We start from the raw sequence: 16882 nt of genomic DNA, 5'->3' as shown, positions 1-16882 counted from the left end.
AATAGTCTTTTTTTTTTTTTTAAGTTAGGTATTTTCTCTTTGGGCTAGAACTAACATTACCTCTCATAAGTGAGCTTGTCACAGTGAATGGATAGAAACATATATTACCTATCAACAGACTGCAGTTCCTCCTCACACACTTAGCAGCTCTTATGTCTGCTGCTATTATTGATGGCTATTGTTTTAGGGTCTCCACTGACCAGTATTGAGTCGGAAATGTGAATGTTCTTTGGAATGTGAAAGGACCTAAGAATTTTGCCATTTGGTTCCTATTTTGCAGGAATTTGTGGAAAACAGTAGGAAAGCAATGAAGGAAGCTGGTAAGGGAGGCGCTGCTGATGCCAGAGAGCTGAAACCGATGGTAGGTGGAGATGAGGAGGTGGCCGCCCTCCCCGAGTTTCACTTTCACTTCCTCTCTCTCTCTGTCTTCACCGACTGCGCCTCCTCGGGAGAAGCGTTTGCTGTCTGTATCACACAGGACGTGCTGCTCTTTCTGTTTGTGTGTCTACCCATCACTTGGATGGCAGAATTCTTGTCACGCCTGAGACCGCCTTCTGTAAAAGTAAGCTGAAAGGAACACTGCATTGTCACAATGAAGAGTGGTCATGGCAGGGTAGGGCATAGTCTCGTCCCTAAGGTGAAATTGCTGTTTCCTTTTTTTTTATTTTATTTCCTTTGTAACTGTCAGTGGCTAGTTTCCATTGGACTGAACATTTGGTTGTGCACTCAAACTGACGGTTTGAGTTTTGTCATTTTGGAAGGTGATAAGAGCAGTTCCTTTCAACTTGCTAAAATCCATACTCCCCCTCTTTTTTTTTAATATTAGTTTGTTTATGTTTCTGTCTTTTCCCCTTGGCTGACTTTTTCTTCTGTTGCCTGCATTGTACTTTCTTTGTTTCTAAAGCTATTTTTCAGTAGCAAACAAGTCTCTTTTCATCAACACCCACATTTTCTACTCAATAAGACAACCTGGTCTTCTCCAACTTCAGCTCAATTGTGAGAAGGATAAGTTACCTCTGGTCAGTGATACAGACATTCTACTATCATTTGGGGGGCGAGGGGCGGATTGGGGGAAGGCACCTTAAAGTTAATCATTGTAAGGAGACTCCTAAGCTGATAGATGTTCTCACCACTGCATAACAACAGATGTCTCTAGCATATATTGATCTAATTATTACATATTTTACAAATGTGTTGTTCTTAAATAGCATGTTTATTTCAAATATTATATAATTGTCTTAAGCAATTAATTTTAAATAAGCTGCCTTCTAATTGCATATAGTGTCCAAAAGTGTGAGGTAAAGTCTCTCTTTTCTTCTTTATATTTTAATAAATGGATTGATTCATAGTTTTCCAATGTAAGAACTATATAATATAAAACAAGCCCATTTAAGTATGTAAGAGTAAAGGAAATGGGTTAATTTAAGAACAGTGGAGGAAGCTATATATATATATATGCATGTATATATATATACATATGTATATATATGTATATATATATACATATGTATATATATGTATATATATATATATATGGAAAATAATCACATATTCAACCTAAATAAAAGTCTTAGCAGACTATCTAGATATAAATGCTTTTCTCTGAACCCCTTCCAATACCTATTTTGATATGTTCTTAATAGCGTTGATGATTATGAAGCAAAATTTCAGTGTTTAGATTCCCAAGGCACAGATCACTCTGATCATAAGTAAAAGAATGTAGCCAGTGGTTATATAGCTCTTACTTTAAAGTGTGCATTAGCCGGAACTGGATTGAGTGGGCAAGAGACGCCAATCAGCAATCCCGCCAGTCAGGTGCCTTGCCTCCCTACCCCTTCTCTCTGTACCACTCTTACTTCACGCAGGCCGAGGGGGAGGGCAGTGAAAATTGTGCAAGCCCTATGGTGGCATGGAAAAGTGAGGAAGACTTCTTTCTTACCACTGCTTGGTTGTCCTAATTACTCAGGAAATAAGGTTCCAAGCCTAAGACTTAAAAAAAGGTATAGAAAATCTTAAAATGTAAACCATCCTTCCCCCCCGCCCCTCCCCTGTCTTCCCAGTGGTTGAAGTTTCCATTCAATTATTGTGCAGTGATAAGCATTTAAAGAAAGGGAGAAATATTTGGAGGTTTGGGACTAGCTAGATTGACCATGTAATTGATTGGCATGTAGTTCTGTATTCTTGAGGGAAAGATAGAAGGATTGTGGTAGACCAGAATGCAAGTTTACCTAAACCCCTTATTCATAATTAATAATACTAGGTTATGTGGCATTCTACCAGAAGCCAAAACTTGAGAAATGTTTTCCCCCTCTAATTGCTTTCAGTTTTAAATTAATGACACTTAACTCAAACAGTGCATTCAAATCTTCATTCAGGTTTTGCTTTTATTTTGTTGTTGTTCATAAGTTCATTGCTTGCAATTAATAGCAAGTCCCCAAATACATCTTTTACGTGCATTGTTCTTCTGGTGCTTTGGACTTTGTAGTATTTGGTCCCTAAGAATGATGGTTTAAGTGGCGAAAAAAACTCCTCAGGAGAGAAGTGTGAGATAGTGCTCACAGGGTCGTTAAAGTCTTATCAGTACCTCTAATTCTTATCTCTTTTCCACAGTTTGCATGGTAAGAGTCTACCCCATACCTCCACCACCATCTTGTATGTGTCCCTAAAGAACTAGCTGAGAAATTCCCCCCTGAAGTTTTGGGACTGGTAGAATTGAGTATACTGCTTTGTATTTGCTTGATTTAATTGACGTTATTCCCTTAGATGAGAGTTCTTGAATGCTGGCATACCTAGTTCGTCATATTTGTAGAAACGCTATTGTTTGAGTTCACTGTCTACCTCCCTCCTTATGCGTTATTTTAATTTAGGGTTTATTTTTAGCCTATAAAATAATGTTCAGAAAAAAATGAGGTTTAAAATTTTCCTTTTGACAAGAGAGATCATTGAACTGGATGTATAAGTACTCCCAGTTTTCCTCTTGGACTTTTTTTTTTTTTTTTTTTTTTTGAGAGAGAGATTCTGCTAGTGAAGAAAACTTGGAAGGTTTGTGAGGTCTCTCTCTAAATCTTTGAAAATGGTTTTAGGAAAATTTACCAAATGTGATATAGAAGTTTAAGCAAGAGACATCTGGTCATCTGCAGGAAAGCATCTACAGAGGAAAGGGAGAGGAAAAAACCCGGGCACTCTAGCAGCATAGGCCAGAGAGGCTGCAGAGCTCGGAGATTTTTCAGAACAGCGGTGTGGTTTCCAGCATGCAATCGCATCACAGCCCCTGGAATATAGGCTCAGGGGAGAAGGATTCTCAGCTCCTTTTGCTTTGTTGCTGTTTGTGACCATCTATGCATTTGTAACATCGTTCATGATCTCCTTCTAATGTTCATTGTCTAAGGTGATACTCTGTGTGACTTTGTTTTCTAGGCCTCGGGAGCAAGTTCCGCTTGAACCTAGCCGACCTTTACGGAACCCATTGACATTCCAAACCAATATATACACATAACTATATGTGTGTGTGTGTGTGTGTGTGTGTGTGTGTGTGTGTGTGTGGGTGTGGATGTGTGTGGGTGTGTGTGGGTGTGTGTATATGTATATGTATGTGTGTATGTATATGTATACACACACACACACATAATCAGCCAAAATCAGAGAAAAGGAACAGGGATTTAATACCTTTTTTATGATTATTTTTGTCGAACATGTACTCCTTTCATACGGGTGGCTTTTACAAGGCAACTGCCGTCATTTAATGTTTTCAATTGTAATTGTCTTAATGGAAATGTTAAGATTCATATCTGATTAACATTTTTAATAACTTAGAGGAGATTTTAACTTTAGTTATTTAAATTAGGTAAAATTATTGTCCCGAATTCTCTGTCTAAAGTTTATTCAGGGGTGATTTCCCTGACAAGTGCATAAAATCAAGATCTTATTTTCCTGATGAACAAGTCCTAGTGGGACCAGACTAGGCGTATGCTTTCCGAGAAATAAGGAATTATTCCAGTTTTCCCCAATCAAAGAAGCCATGTCATTTTACTTTGAGAAACACATAAGAGGACCCACTATGGGAAGTTTCATAATCGCTCATGCATTTGTCAGCCAACATTAAAAAGTAACCAACTCCTCAGGTATTTGTAGTTTACCCTAATGCTTCTATAGGAGAGTAGGTAAAAAAGAAAAGGGTAGATGATCTTTCTTATGCAAACTTTTTTCTTATGGTTTGTCTTTTTTTTTTACTTTAATAGCATCTTTCACACATTTTGTGCCTAATTTGAGAGGAAGCTGGAGCACCCAATGAGTTTATGTAGCCTCCAAATTTCTGTGTATTGATTTGCAGATTAAGTAATGCTGGAGGGGATAAAGAAGGGAGAGAAACACTGAACACAAAATTGACCATTCCAATGGTTTAGGGCTAAATAGGCATTTTATTCAAATGCTATAAACTTGAAAAACAGAATGGAGGGTGCTCCTCTCCTTGGCAATTCATGAAGCATCCAGAATTCTACAATGTTTAACTGAAGAATTGGTTAATGTTCTGATCCTCAAGTGTTGAACGTTTTTGTTTGTTTGTTTGTTTGTTTGTTTGTTTGTTTGTTTGTTTTGGGCTGGGTTATGGGGTTCTGTTTGTTGGTTTGTTTGTTTGATTTTTCTATTCCTGAAGCTTACCAGATATGAATGGCTAATATTCCATTGTTCTGCTTATTGTAATGGTGAATGCTTTAAGAAAAAAAAAAGTGTAATTTGCTAAGAATAATTCATGATCTGTTTATGCGATAACTCCTTTTTGTTACAATTTTTTTAATAAAAGCTATTTTTGTTAATGTAAAGTAAATATTTCAGAGCAAATTTTTTAAACTTATTGCACTAAATACAGGCTCTGTACAGAAAAAGAAAAGCCTCAGCATTTTATCATTCCATGGAAGGAGAATCTTTTGAAAGAAAGCATTATCTCCTACCAGAATTAGACAGTGAATTGGACCGGTATTATGGAAATGCATACAATTAATGTCAGTAGGGATTAATAAGCAGCTGTTTGCTAATGTGCTTCCTTTCAAAGGGTTGGACCTTTAAATTGCTGCAAAAGGTAAATTTTATTTTTTCCTTTTAAGTATCTGTGTTCTTTAGCTAGGCTAAAATTTGCTAAAATGCCTTGGTTTCTTTTCAAAGCTCATGTAATATTTCTGATTTTTCAGAATATTTGCAATAAGAATCAGAAATTTTATTAAAAAAGAAAACACACAGTTAGGAGCTCATGTCTTGGCAAGATCTGGGAAACCAGCATTGTGAGACTCGCTATTTTGAAACAGTAATTCTCCAGAAGTTAACATCTAACATTGACAAACTGTATCATTGTACTATTTTATATCAGCAAAAAGGAATAAATATAATTATGTAACTAACAAAAAATTATCCAAATAGGTGAGAGAGCAAATCATCTAAGAAAATTCAGAATACCTTCTGTTTCGTAGCCACACAGATTTGGGACATTAAGGAACATTGGGAGCTAAATTTATGATTGGCAAAAATCTGGAAGATGGGTATCAAAACAGAAGACATTTGAGGAGCTAGCTATTTTAGGAGGTGTCCCTCCAGAGTGACCTGATGGAAGTCGTGAATTTGGAAATTGGGTTCTGCTCACTCGGACATCCCAACATCACGGACCCTTGCTGCTCCCTGTTCCAATTGCTCGCAATCTCAACTATTTGGAAACCGCCAGGAATGCTTTCTAATTATCATTCGCAACTAGAACTGTAATCAGAAAGAAATTTTGTATTTTTGTATAACTCGATTGTGTGCCATTTTATATAACAGGTCCTGTTTTACAAATAAATTTTGTTTTACTAACATTGTGTTTAGAAACTATGATCTATGTGTAACCATGTCATTTGAGTTCCAAATTAATTGCCAGGCTCTTTCCCCTGAGTAAGTTTGTGTATGCAGATATGTATATGGACTACACAGGCACACACATAGAGACATTTGATATGTAGAATATCACTTTCATCTGAGCTTCATCCTTGGATTCATTCTATAAAGCCTCACAGAGGCCTTTATTTTCTAAAGCAATATTGAAATGTTTTGAGGTTATGTCTGGATGTTCCTGCTGCTTTCTTCATCCATTGCAAGTCATCCCTCAGCGAGCTGTGGGCTGGCTGCCTTGTTGCTCAGTCCACTCACTGCCTCCATCTTCTGCCCAAGTGAGAACAATAGATGAAAACAAAAATTATCTGCAAAATGGGGTTACCTGAACCATTTTATAGACCATTTGACTCTGTGTTGTGTGTTGGTTTTTTTGTTTTGTTTTTGTCTTTTTCTATGGTGGATCTTCACAGTTGCATTCCGGACTCATATCTTACGGTCCTCTTAACTGTCCATGAGGATCCTGGTGGCCGGAGCATCATTGTGGTTCCTGCCACCAGATGATTAAGGGTCTGGTGCACAATTTGGAGTTTCTAGGCTCCTGCCTCAAAAGTAAGCTCTGCTGTAATGTAATATGGAAGGGGGAAGGTTACATTTCCCTATAAATTTAAGGGATCCATCTTCAATGGGAAGCTTACCAGTGCTTTCGGTAAACATTAGGAATTCTGGGCATTGAGATTGTATAATCCTTGCATGGATGAGCAGAGATCAAAGCAGGTCGTTGCTTTAAACCACTTAATGCAATGTTTAATGTTCGGGATTAAAGCTTTTATCCCATCCTCTAGCATAATCAAGTCCTAAGTCACTGTAATTTAAGTAGCTTAGTAGTGTGCTGGTCCCCAAACCTTTTCCATGTGGTTGAGGAGGAGGCACTCACTGAGTCTGTTTGAAAATCATGCTGGAAATAAGTTTTTCCTTTGTAGATATGCTCCTGTACTCGTCTAGTTTCTTTTTTCAGTAAAGGGCATTAATCTGCCAATTTTCAATACCACCGACCTTGGTGTCCGCCAAGGGCTCCTTTGTCTTCCTAGGGCAGTCCCAGGCCTAGCAAGGAGATGCCCCTTCCTTTATCCTGGTCCTGAGTTGCTTTTAACCAGAGGGATGCTTCTCCCACCCGCTTCCTCAAAACAGCTGAGGGAACTGCAGGCACCCAATATCTGTGAGGGCACATCGCTGCCCCTGAGGCTGCAACCATTTTCAATATGCACCATACTGACTAATAAAGGCCATTTCCAGAAATGCCCCCTCCACCCCACCACCCATCTACAAAGTGGATTCTGGGATCCGTTCCAGTACCAGAGCTGCCAATTACGATGACCTGAACATTATTTTATTTTCAGTCAGTAACCATCTCCTTTGAATTTTGGGAGTTTCCAATGGCCTTAACAGAGCCTTTGAAAAGTTACCTTCAGAAGGGTCTTGAAGCTTTCACCTCTCAGTGCGTTCTCTACTGCTTTCTGTGCTGCAACTTAAAAAAAGAAAAGAAAAGAAATCCTGAGTTGGGAGGCTTATCAATGCACCTGCCACAGTTAATTTCTGTATTGTTTTCATATATTCCACCTGACAGGAGTGCACTATAACAGCTTGCCTAGGGTAAAGATGTGGTCTGTGAATACATATTGGAAAATTGCAGGTTCCTAAGCAAATGCATAAAGCCGAGATTGTTGTATTATGTATTCCTAGCATCGAATGCCTTTGGCGTTAAGTGCATATCCGTGCGTCTTTGTGCACTACGGGTGCGTGTCAGCCCTTTGAGAAGCAGGCCCTGTTCAGATATGGTGGCGGCCTTCGGAATTAGCTCATCTCTGTTTATTGGCATAGAGCCCACATTTTGAAAAAGTGACCTTGAGTGTGCCAGGAGAAAAATCTAAAGCTAACAGACATAAAAAAACAAAACAAAAAGCTAAACATGTTGTATACACTTATAAACTTAAAGTAGCATACTTGCCCACATTCAAATTTTATAAATTTGAGCTGAATTCTTACTCTCTAAGAGGAAAATTTTAATCCAAGATTTAAATCTTTGAAAATAGATTTCTTATACAAAATTTGAATGCCAAGTTTTTAAACTTGAGAATTGTTGTGGAAAATTTTCCTTTTCTGTCTAAATTCTATAGTACTCTTCCTCCTCATCTCCCCTTGAGGATGATATTCCTATTTGAATTTTGCATGGTCAAGGATCACTTTTGTAAATTACATGGGCAGGATTTAACTTGGATATTTTCCAAAGGAATTCATTACTAAATGTGTTGAAAAGATAAATTGTTAGGGACCCAAATATTAGGCTACTCTGTTCAGTTTTGATTCTTAGTTTTATAACTTAAGTGATTTCCTGAGGAGTAAACTCTGCAGACTAGGGAGTTCAGAATAATACAGCTTTCAGGTGACCCATGGAAATATTGTCATTCCCAGAGATTTCGGAAGTTTTTCACTTTCCTTTGCTAAAACCTGAATTGCATGTTTGGCATTCAGAAGCAGGTTCCTAATCGTTTGAGGGGACATGAACCCCTTTGAGAAAGAAGCTTAGGAAAGCAACAGACTCGCTCTCAAATGCACATTGCCCATCTGTGAACATTTAAAATGCTACTAAGAATTTCAGGGCCCTCATAGGCCAGCCCCTCGAGGCCTAGTGAGCACAAGTCAAAGGTTTCTCTAAAGTTGGTTTGATCATGTGTTCTGAGATGAGGTCGTGATTACGCCTCCGCTGAAGGTATCTTTAAGATGGCACCCACCAACGTCTGATCTGCCATCGTTTTTATAACTTGAAGTCTTTGACTTAGTGCTAACTTTGGAAATAGAAACGGAATGAATAACAAGATGGTCGACACTGAATCTTCAGGACAGTAAGATTTCTTTCCTTGGAGATGTGAGGGTGTATATGTCTGGTGGGGAGGGCGGATTTTTGGCGAGGTGCCACATTATTTGCAGTGGACAAGAAAATCCAAAAGAAATGAATAGGAAATCCTTGTAAGTTTCAGATATGAAACAACCTACTGTTACCAGTAGATTGATGTGTAAAAACACATCAGTCAGCATGGCTGACAACAGTTAAAGTTGAACAGCATGAGCAAACTCAGTGTAGTCTAGCAGTTAACAGAGTTTCAGTGCAAAGTTGGTGGAGCAGATGCCGGGGGTAGAAATTCAGAAGTTGTTTTTCTCTCCGTAAATCAAGGAGGTGTTCCCTGTTTTGACTTTTCGGTGACTAGAGCAGCCTTGGACCACTGCCAATGGGACTGTCTCCCCTCCCCCATTATCTGCTCTTCTTTCTGTGGGAGCACGTGGATTTATTTGCCTCTGTACCTCACTATTAGGAAAGGGTCCTACAGGGAGGACCCGCAGGGCCTCTGAAAAAGCTAGCAGAAATCCTTAAAGGAGTTGGAAATATGGTCAGGCATCAAACCCATACCTACATTTTCAAACTGAAGAAAGCAGAGGAAATCCCATAACTAACTGGCTGGTGAAGGAGAGCGTCAGCTTCCGACCCCCTCACTAACCCCCAAAGGAGCTTTAATAAACTGTCCACGGTAGCAAATGGAGGAACCCCAGGTGGAACTTCCCATATCGGGTGGAAAGGGGCCCAAGTGCAGTGTAAGTACCTACATCTAACATGTCCTTTTGTTGTAGAAGTGTGTGATTTTTAAAACAATGTCCTGACCTCATGAATCTGATCCACACATCAGTTAGGAAATTCCTTTGAGATGGTTATTTTTGGAGGAATATGTATTGAGCTTTTCCATGTAAGGAAAAGGAAGCCTTGAAAAGAAGAGGAATAAATGGGAACAGGTCTGGGGTGAAGCTACTGCCAGCATCCTGCAGACCAGTCTACCTGCCACAGGAATGAGACCGTGATAGGTCAGCTTTGGGGGCTGATTTGAGACAGAGACTAAGTCAATTTCCCCAGGATCTGTGCTCAGAACGTCTTTTGGACCTGCTTGTTTTTGCTGGTTTTGGTTTTCAGAGACATCACATGAGGAAAGTTGCCTTTCTTCTACTCTATTGCCCTGGTTAAGGTTTTCTGATTTCTTCCCTCCTATAAAAAGGTACTGGAAGCTCCATAATTGAAAAGATGTTTCAATTATACTATCAAAATAGTCTTGACCCCTGACTGCCTGCCCTTTGAGTAGGTCCTGCATCCAATGAAGTAAGTTCAGTGGGTTGTTAGCTGATCTGATCACAGGAGTAAAAAACTTTGCCGCCAATAAGCAACAAGGTGGGATGAAAAGTGTGGAAGGCACCTAGCAAAAGGATAGGCTCTCTAGAAAAACAACCAAAGACAAAAAAAGCATATCTTCCGAAGACCAAAGGTCCAACTTCAAGTGTTTGCTGGCACAGCCTCTCTGGGCTCCTGGAGTTTAGAATAGGGCTCCTAGAACAAGGCAGCCATGCTTTAACGATCAGTCAATGCAATAGTGACCTCTCAGGCTCTGAGCCTTCACATCCAGTGTCAGGCCCAGCCCAGCACATGGGATGATGTGAACAGAAAACACACATCAGTGTGTCTCCATTTCTCACTGCTGTGAATCTGGCATGAGAAGTATGTTGTGGTGCTGCATACTTCTCCATCTGAGGCCTTTTGGGTCTCCCCCCACCCCCATGTGCATTCTATTTCATGGTGTCAAAACGAATTTTGTATCACATCCTGTCTTAGTCCATTACGAACTGAAGGATCACAGTGAAGCCTTCCATGAATTCTGTAGTTCAGGATCTGTGACCTTGGCATTATTTAGAGTTTTTCCTTATTGCAGTGTATTCAGGTGGGGAAACTAACATGTAGGTGCTTGAACATGCCCCACAGACCACAGTCGTAGCCCTAGTATTTGTGACTTGTCATCATTGACACAGTGCAGACTTTACAGACAGAGCCTAATGCTCTCAGAGGACTTTAAAAATATGTACATTGAGCAGTTAACTTTCTGGGGTTATCATATCTTGCTGGAAAATCAACTTCCAAGAGCTCTGAATTTGGATGGAGTTCCATCTGGCTTCAGAGTGCAATGAGCCTATATGAAATGGAGCTTTGAAATGTTTTTCTTGTGCAGAAATGAACTAGAAGAAAAAAGTGCTGATCTAATGCTAAGTTTTCTCTGTGTACTGACTCAGTTGCCAGAATTATAATGAAAACTGTATTTTAGTCTAACAACTGTACAGAATTTTTTATGTAATAAATAAAATTTTATAGGAAAGAGTGTCATTGTTTACTGTGTTGTAACACTTTCCCATGCCCAGGGTGGTGATTAATAGTGTAGGGAAGGAAAATAATTTTCCGCTTACCCTTCTGAGTTCTTAGCTGAGACCTCTGTAATCGAAGACAGATTAATGAGAGAAAAACACACAGAAATTTATTAACATGTATATCATGTGTACATGGGAGATGCCAAGGGAAAAATGAGTAACTCCCGGAGGTGGCTTAGAATTCAAGTTTAAATACCATCTTTATAGGGAAAGGGGAGAATAAATGATCTTTAGGAAAGATGAATGGGCCCTTAGAAGAATGGATGGGAGGTCTGATAGTTTGTGAGAAAGTTTGTCCTGGTGTGGTCTCAACCTCTAGTCTCCTCTCCTGTGATAAGAGTCAATCTTCCCTGGTAGATGAAACTCCCAAGAAAGGGATTGATGACTTTTGGGGGACCTGTCATTAGGCAGATAAAGAGAGTTCAGAGAAAACCTCGCCCTGCATTTCTTGTTTTTCAGATGACTACAGCTCAAAATAATCATTTTTTGAGGCGGCTTGTCCTGCTCTCCTACAGTCATATTTTGGGGGTGGCATATTCTGCTACTCTTCAATAGAAAGTAATCCTGAATAACATCTTGGTTTCAAATTTAGTCACTCCGGCCCTAGCCAGTTTGGCCCAGTGGATAGAGCGTCGGCCTGCGGACTGAAGGGTCCCAAGTTCCATTCTGGCCAAGGGCACATGCCTGGGTTGCGGGCTCGATCCCCAGTAGGGGGTGTGCAGGAGGCAGCCAATCAATGATTCTCTCCCATCATTGATGTTTCTATCTCTCTATCCCTCTTCCTTCCTCTCTAAAATCAATAAAGAAATATGTATTTTTTTTTAATTTAGTCACTCGGCTGCAAGGGTACCCTGGAATTTCCCAGCTATTCCTTTCTAGCATCTCTCAGTGTGGCCTAGGGTCCTTGAAGTATGAAATATAAATGCACTAAAAACTAATTTCTGAAGTATAAAGTTCATCCACTGCCGGGCCAGACTTCCTAGCTGGAGTCTGAGTCACCCTGTGAATGCTAAGGTTGCAACTGAATTCAGTCTTCAGGCACAGTAGGAAAGCCTATTAGATAAGGTTTACCATGGAAAACACTCCTGCCTGGTGCAGTGGCCTGCACATAAATTGAAGCTTGGATATGTGCTAAATTAGTGAAACTTTGGTAGGCCATAATTTAGGCAGTAATTGTGCCCCATTAAAGTTTGGGGGGAAATTAAGTGTAATCTATTTTCAGTGATATTGGGGACTAAGGAAGGGGTATTATGAAGTGGAAGATTTTTGGCAATACCAATAAACCTCTCCTGAGTTTTATAATTTGGGGTTTTTCTTGCTGTACAGAATGCTTTTTTTTATTTTTTAAAATATGTTTAATGATTTTTTATTTATTTATTTTTTTAGAGAGGAAGGTAGAGGGAGAGAGAAAGAGAAACATTCATGTGAGAGCAAAACATCCATCAGCTGCCTCCTGCATGCCCCCTACTGGGGCTCGAGCCCACAACCCTGGGCATGTGTCCTGACCAGGAATTGAACCGGCAACCTTTTGGTGCATGGGAAGATGCCCAACCAGTTGAGCCACACCAGCCAGGACCAGAGTGCTTTTTATTAGCAAATATGAGTATTGCCCTGATCATAGCCCTGGATGTGTATCTATACTATCTTGCCAAAAGAAGTTGTTATAGAATATGTGTAGGTGTCCTCAAAAGTAGGAGTGTTTGAGATAATGAAAAGTATTAACTAGTCCGGACTGTTCATTCTTTCTTGGGGGCTCATTCTGCTGCAGAGGCACACAATTTCTAGTTACACAGACCAACTAGTGATGAAAGAGCTTGTTGAAAAACCTCACATCTCCTGAAGTACCCAGAATTTGTTTCTGTCTTTTTGGCTATGGAAACTATATTCAACCTCAAATTTTAGAAAATAAAGAAAAATCTAGAGGATTTCTTTTTTTTACAAAGAATACTATTTGTGACTTCTAGGTTTATATGTCATTATGATTGACATTTGAGCTTCTTCAAATTGCTCTATAGCTCAAACCTCTTACAGATGTTGAAAGGTTCAGAAAGAAGCCAACATCCTATGAGGCTGTTTGGCCTTATATCTTTGATCATGTTTGCTGTGGGACTAACCTACAAGACCATGCCTCTTCACATTATTTTTTTTGTTGTTGTTATGGCAAGTAGCAGCGTAAGTAAAAAATGCTTCGTGCCTTTAATTTGACACTGTGCATTTACTGTCCAAATCGTGAGCAAAATAACTTGCAGGTGCACCTAGCTTAAATTTAGGATTCCAGAAAATGCAAAGCTCAGCTATTAGACCATTTCATGGGCTTATCAGCAGTTTCAGCAGAAGTCTTAAAGCTCTCTAGGTAGTCATAAGCTCCCCAGCTAGGTATGTCAGCCTAGAGAGGCGACAGTAAGGTTTGCCTTCAAGGCAAAACAAAAGAGCTTTCAAACTCATCCTATAACCTTACACAGGATATTAGGGGCTTGTGTTTGGTCTACTCTCTCCATCAGCTGGAAAGGATTCTCAGTTTATCACAGAATTAAACAATTGTAACACAAAAATAAAAATTGAATTACATAAAAAGACAAGTGAAAATTGAGAAAAGGAGATTAACTGTATAAGACACCCTAGGCTGAGTGTAAGACTGAACTCTAACTTTTCTGTCAGTCCTGCAAAGGGGAACTCAAGAAAGGTACATAGTTTTACGTCTAATAAAAAGAAGCATTGAGTAGAACTTCAACAGGAGGGACTGGGGAGGCATTAAAAATGATGTAAGTAATATGTAATGACTTGGAATAATGTCTACAATATAGTCAAAGAAAAATGGGATAAAGCAGTTTTTATAGCATGATCTCATTTATGTAAAATCAGTATCTGTATACATTTTTAAGTGACAAAAGATATAATCAACGTTCTCCTAACTAACCAATTCTGTAGGCACTGGTAGTTGATGGGTTAATTGAAAAAGTTGGTGAAGGAAGAAAATCATTATACATGAAACATTGTTTACAAAGTACAAGTAGCTATTCGTTGGCCAATCTTTGACGTGGGTGCAGTTCTTTTGCTGTGGCTCTTTGGCTCCTCTGAAGTCTGTTGTCTTTTTTGCACTAACCACACGAATAATGCAATCACCCCATGTAATAATGCGAGATATTGATTTCTTTAAAAGGGACCAAGAATTTAGAAATGCTTATGAAGCCAGCTGAGTATAGACTCCCAGATTTTTATAATTTCTTTCCAATGTGTATAATTCCCATGCATACATAATTTGAGACTGATATTTTTAGTATCTATAGAGACTTTCTGAAGCATTCAACTTAGTTTTCATAGAAATTACTCTCTTCATATTCATTTTTTATCCATATACATAATATTGAAATGAGTATACCATTAGAATTTAACAACTTCACCTGGTGTTATATGTTGGAATAAACACACCTGATTCCTGCCGAGCACAGTCCACTGATGCTGAGAACAGTACACGGGTCCCTGAGCGTAGGCCCGCCTGCTGTGGGCATCAGCCAGTACATTCCACAGAGGACTGACTGGAGGATGTCAGCTCATCTGGCAAGAGGGTTAAGTGCAGGTCTGCTGAGAAAACCACCCTTTTACATCAACATAAGAATTGTGATTATCTCTGTATTATGCGGTTATGAATAGTTTAAATGTTTTGCTTCTCTGTATGTTTAAAATATTCCCGTATAGGTTTATAATATGAAAAAAATAAGAGTTACATTAAGGAGAAAATAGCCAGGTATGTATAATAAAATGACAGTAACTAAACCTGAGTGATAATGGGACAATGGGGTAGAAGAGAGTGTTCCCAAAAGAAATCACATTATTTATGTGGATAAAATAAAAGTTAAGGATACACCTCAAATGAATAAGAAAAGAATCCATGTAATAAGTGGTGTTTAGGATGATTAGCTTTCAGATTGAAAACAAATCTAAGTCAAATCCAAATGGATTAAGGCATTTTCTTTTAATTAGACAAGGGAAAGGTCTGGGGAAGGAGTGAGGAGGACTTACTAAATTTAGAAGAATTAGAAAAACATAATAGAAACAATAGACTGCTGGGAGTTGGTGAGATCCACATCTCACATTTCCTGGAAAGTGTGATGCGTGAGGCCCATTTCAGATGCATTTACTATGCCTTCTATGGCAGTGAGCTAATCATATTCACTTTCATTCAACAAGCATTTCCCGAGACCTCCTCTGGTCAACCAGATTTATATTCTGGGAACTCCGGGTACAAATATTCACTCCCTGATCTTCAGTAGCTCACAGCCTAATGAGGCGATAGACAGCCGTAAGGGTTGTGATCAGTACAGAGTGCTTTGGGAGCACATAGGGAGGTGTTAGGGTCAATGGGAGAGGCTAAGTCTTGAAGGATGAGCAGATTTAGCCAGATGATACAAGGGGAGCCGGGAGAGGGGAGAAGGTTTCACCCAGAGGAATGACATGGGCAGTCATCGCAACATGAGGAAACACCAGTGGTTCGGGATGTCCAGAGCCAAGAATATGTGGATGTGCAGCCAGGGGTGACCGTGGAGAGGATACAGAAATCTGGCATGTGCATTCAGACCTAAACTGAGAGGTGCTGGGTGAATGTGATGGGATTGGAGAGGAAGCCTGAGAGAGGGAGGCTTGGGAGAGAGGACAGGGGAAGAGGAAGATTCCAGTGTGAAATCTTCAGGCCTGATGAGTAATTGGATTGGGAGAGGAGGAAAGACATCATGGAGGCCTACACTCAGCATGGCGTGTGCCACTTCATTTAAAGATCGGGGCTTGTGCCAGATGCTCACATTCATCCAGGCTCTGATTCTCGAGTGTACTGAATATTGGAAATAGTCACCTTTCTTCTCAATGTTGTCTGATGCAAATTCTCTGTAATGATAAGGAGTCCTTTGGAGAAGAGTTTGAGAGTCTGAAAATATTTCTCTGTGCCAACAAAACATTTTTCCAATCCCTGATGAATCAAATCTACATAATTTTTCATTTAAGAGACCCCAGTCTAACAATGGCTCGGACAGCTTAGGTAACCAAACACAAAGTTTTCCCCAATGGCTCAATCTGCTTTTCTACATTGTCACCTTAACATCTGTGTGCTTTCAAGCTAACAATAAACATGCTATGTATTTTTAGTGTGTGTATATTTATATATTTATGTTCCAAGTTTTTATAAACAGGCTTATACTAATAAAAGGGTAATATGCAAATTGGTCAGGATGCCCTCACAGTAACGACAGAACAGCAGGCTGCATGGGGCAACCAGACCGGCGGGGAAGGGGGGGGGCATTAGTGAGGGATGACCAAAGGACTGAACAGCAGGCTGCATGGGGTGACCAGACCGGCAGGGGAGGCAGTGAGGGGTGACCAGGCTGGCAAAGGGGGGCAGTGAGGGGCAACCAGGCCGGCAGGGGGGGCAGTGAGGGGCAACCAGGCCAGCGAGGGGGTGGGTGACCAGGCCAGCAGGGGAGGGCAGTTGGGGGCAACCCGGCTAGCGGGGGGGTGGCAGTTGGGGGCAACCAGGCTGGCAGGCAGAGGCTGTTAGGGGTGATCAGGCTGGCAGGGGGGCAGTTAGGGGCAATCAGGCAGGCAGGTAGGTAAGCAGTTAGGAGCCAGTGGTCCCAGATTGTGAGAGGGATGTCCGACTGCCAGTTTAGGCCCGATCCCTAAACTGGCAGTCGGACATCCCCTGAGGGGTCCCGGATTGGAGAGGGTGCAGGCTAGGCTGAGGGGACCC

General features: G+C 40.2%; 1 protein-coding gene across 2 annotated transcripts in view; it reads left to right on the top strand.

Moving 5' to 3' along the window:
- The window catches only part of SLC44A1 (solute carrier family 44 member 1), a 123030-nt gene extending 117192 nt beyond the window's left edge, over positions 1-5838 (top strand). The window contains exons 15-16 of one of the 2 annotated variants that reach the window (XM_079790449.1): positions 281-361; positions 3418-5838. In XM_079790449.1, the coding sequence (XP_079646575.1) occupies positions 281-361; positions 3418-3441 (105 nt within the window). In that variant the 3' untranslated portion in view covers positions 3442-5838. Of the gene's footprint in view, positions 1-280; positions 1381-3417 lie in introns of those variants that run through there. The other variant, XM_079790448.1, reaches the window with a different exon arrangement.
- Positions 5839-16882: the final 11044 nt, after the last annotated feature.

The sequence above is a fragment of the Cnephaeus nilssonii genome (assembly GCF_951640355.1).
Source record: "Cnephaeus nilssonii genome assembly, chromosome: 14".
Taxonomy (NCBI): Eukaryota; Metazoa; Chordata; class Mammalia; order Chiroptera; family Vespertilionidae; genus Cnephaeus; species Cnephaeus nilssonii.
The sequence above is the reverse complement of the archived record's forward strand: the minus strand, read 5'-3'. Positions and strand labels throughout refer to the sequence as shown.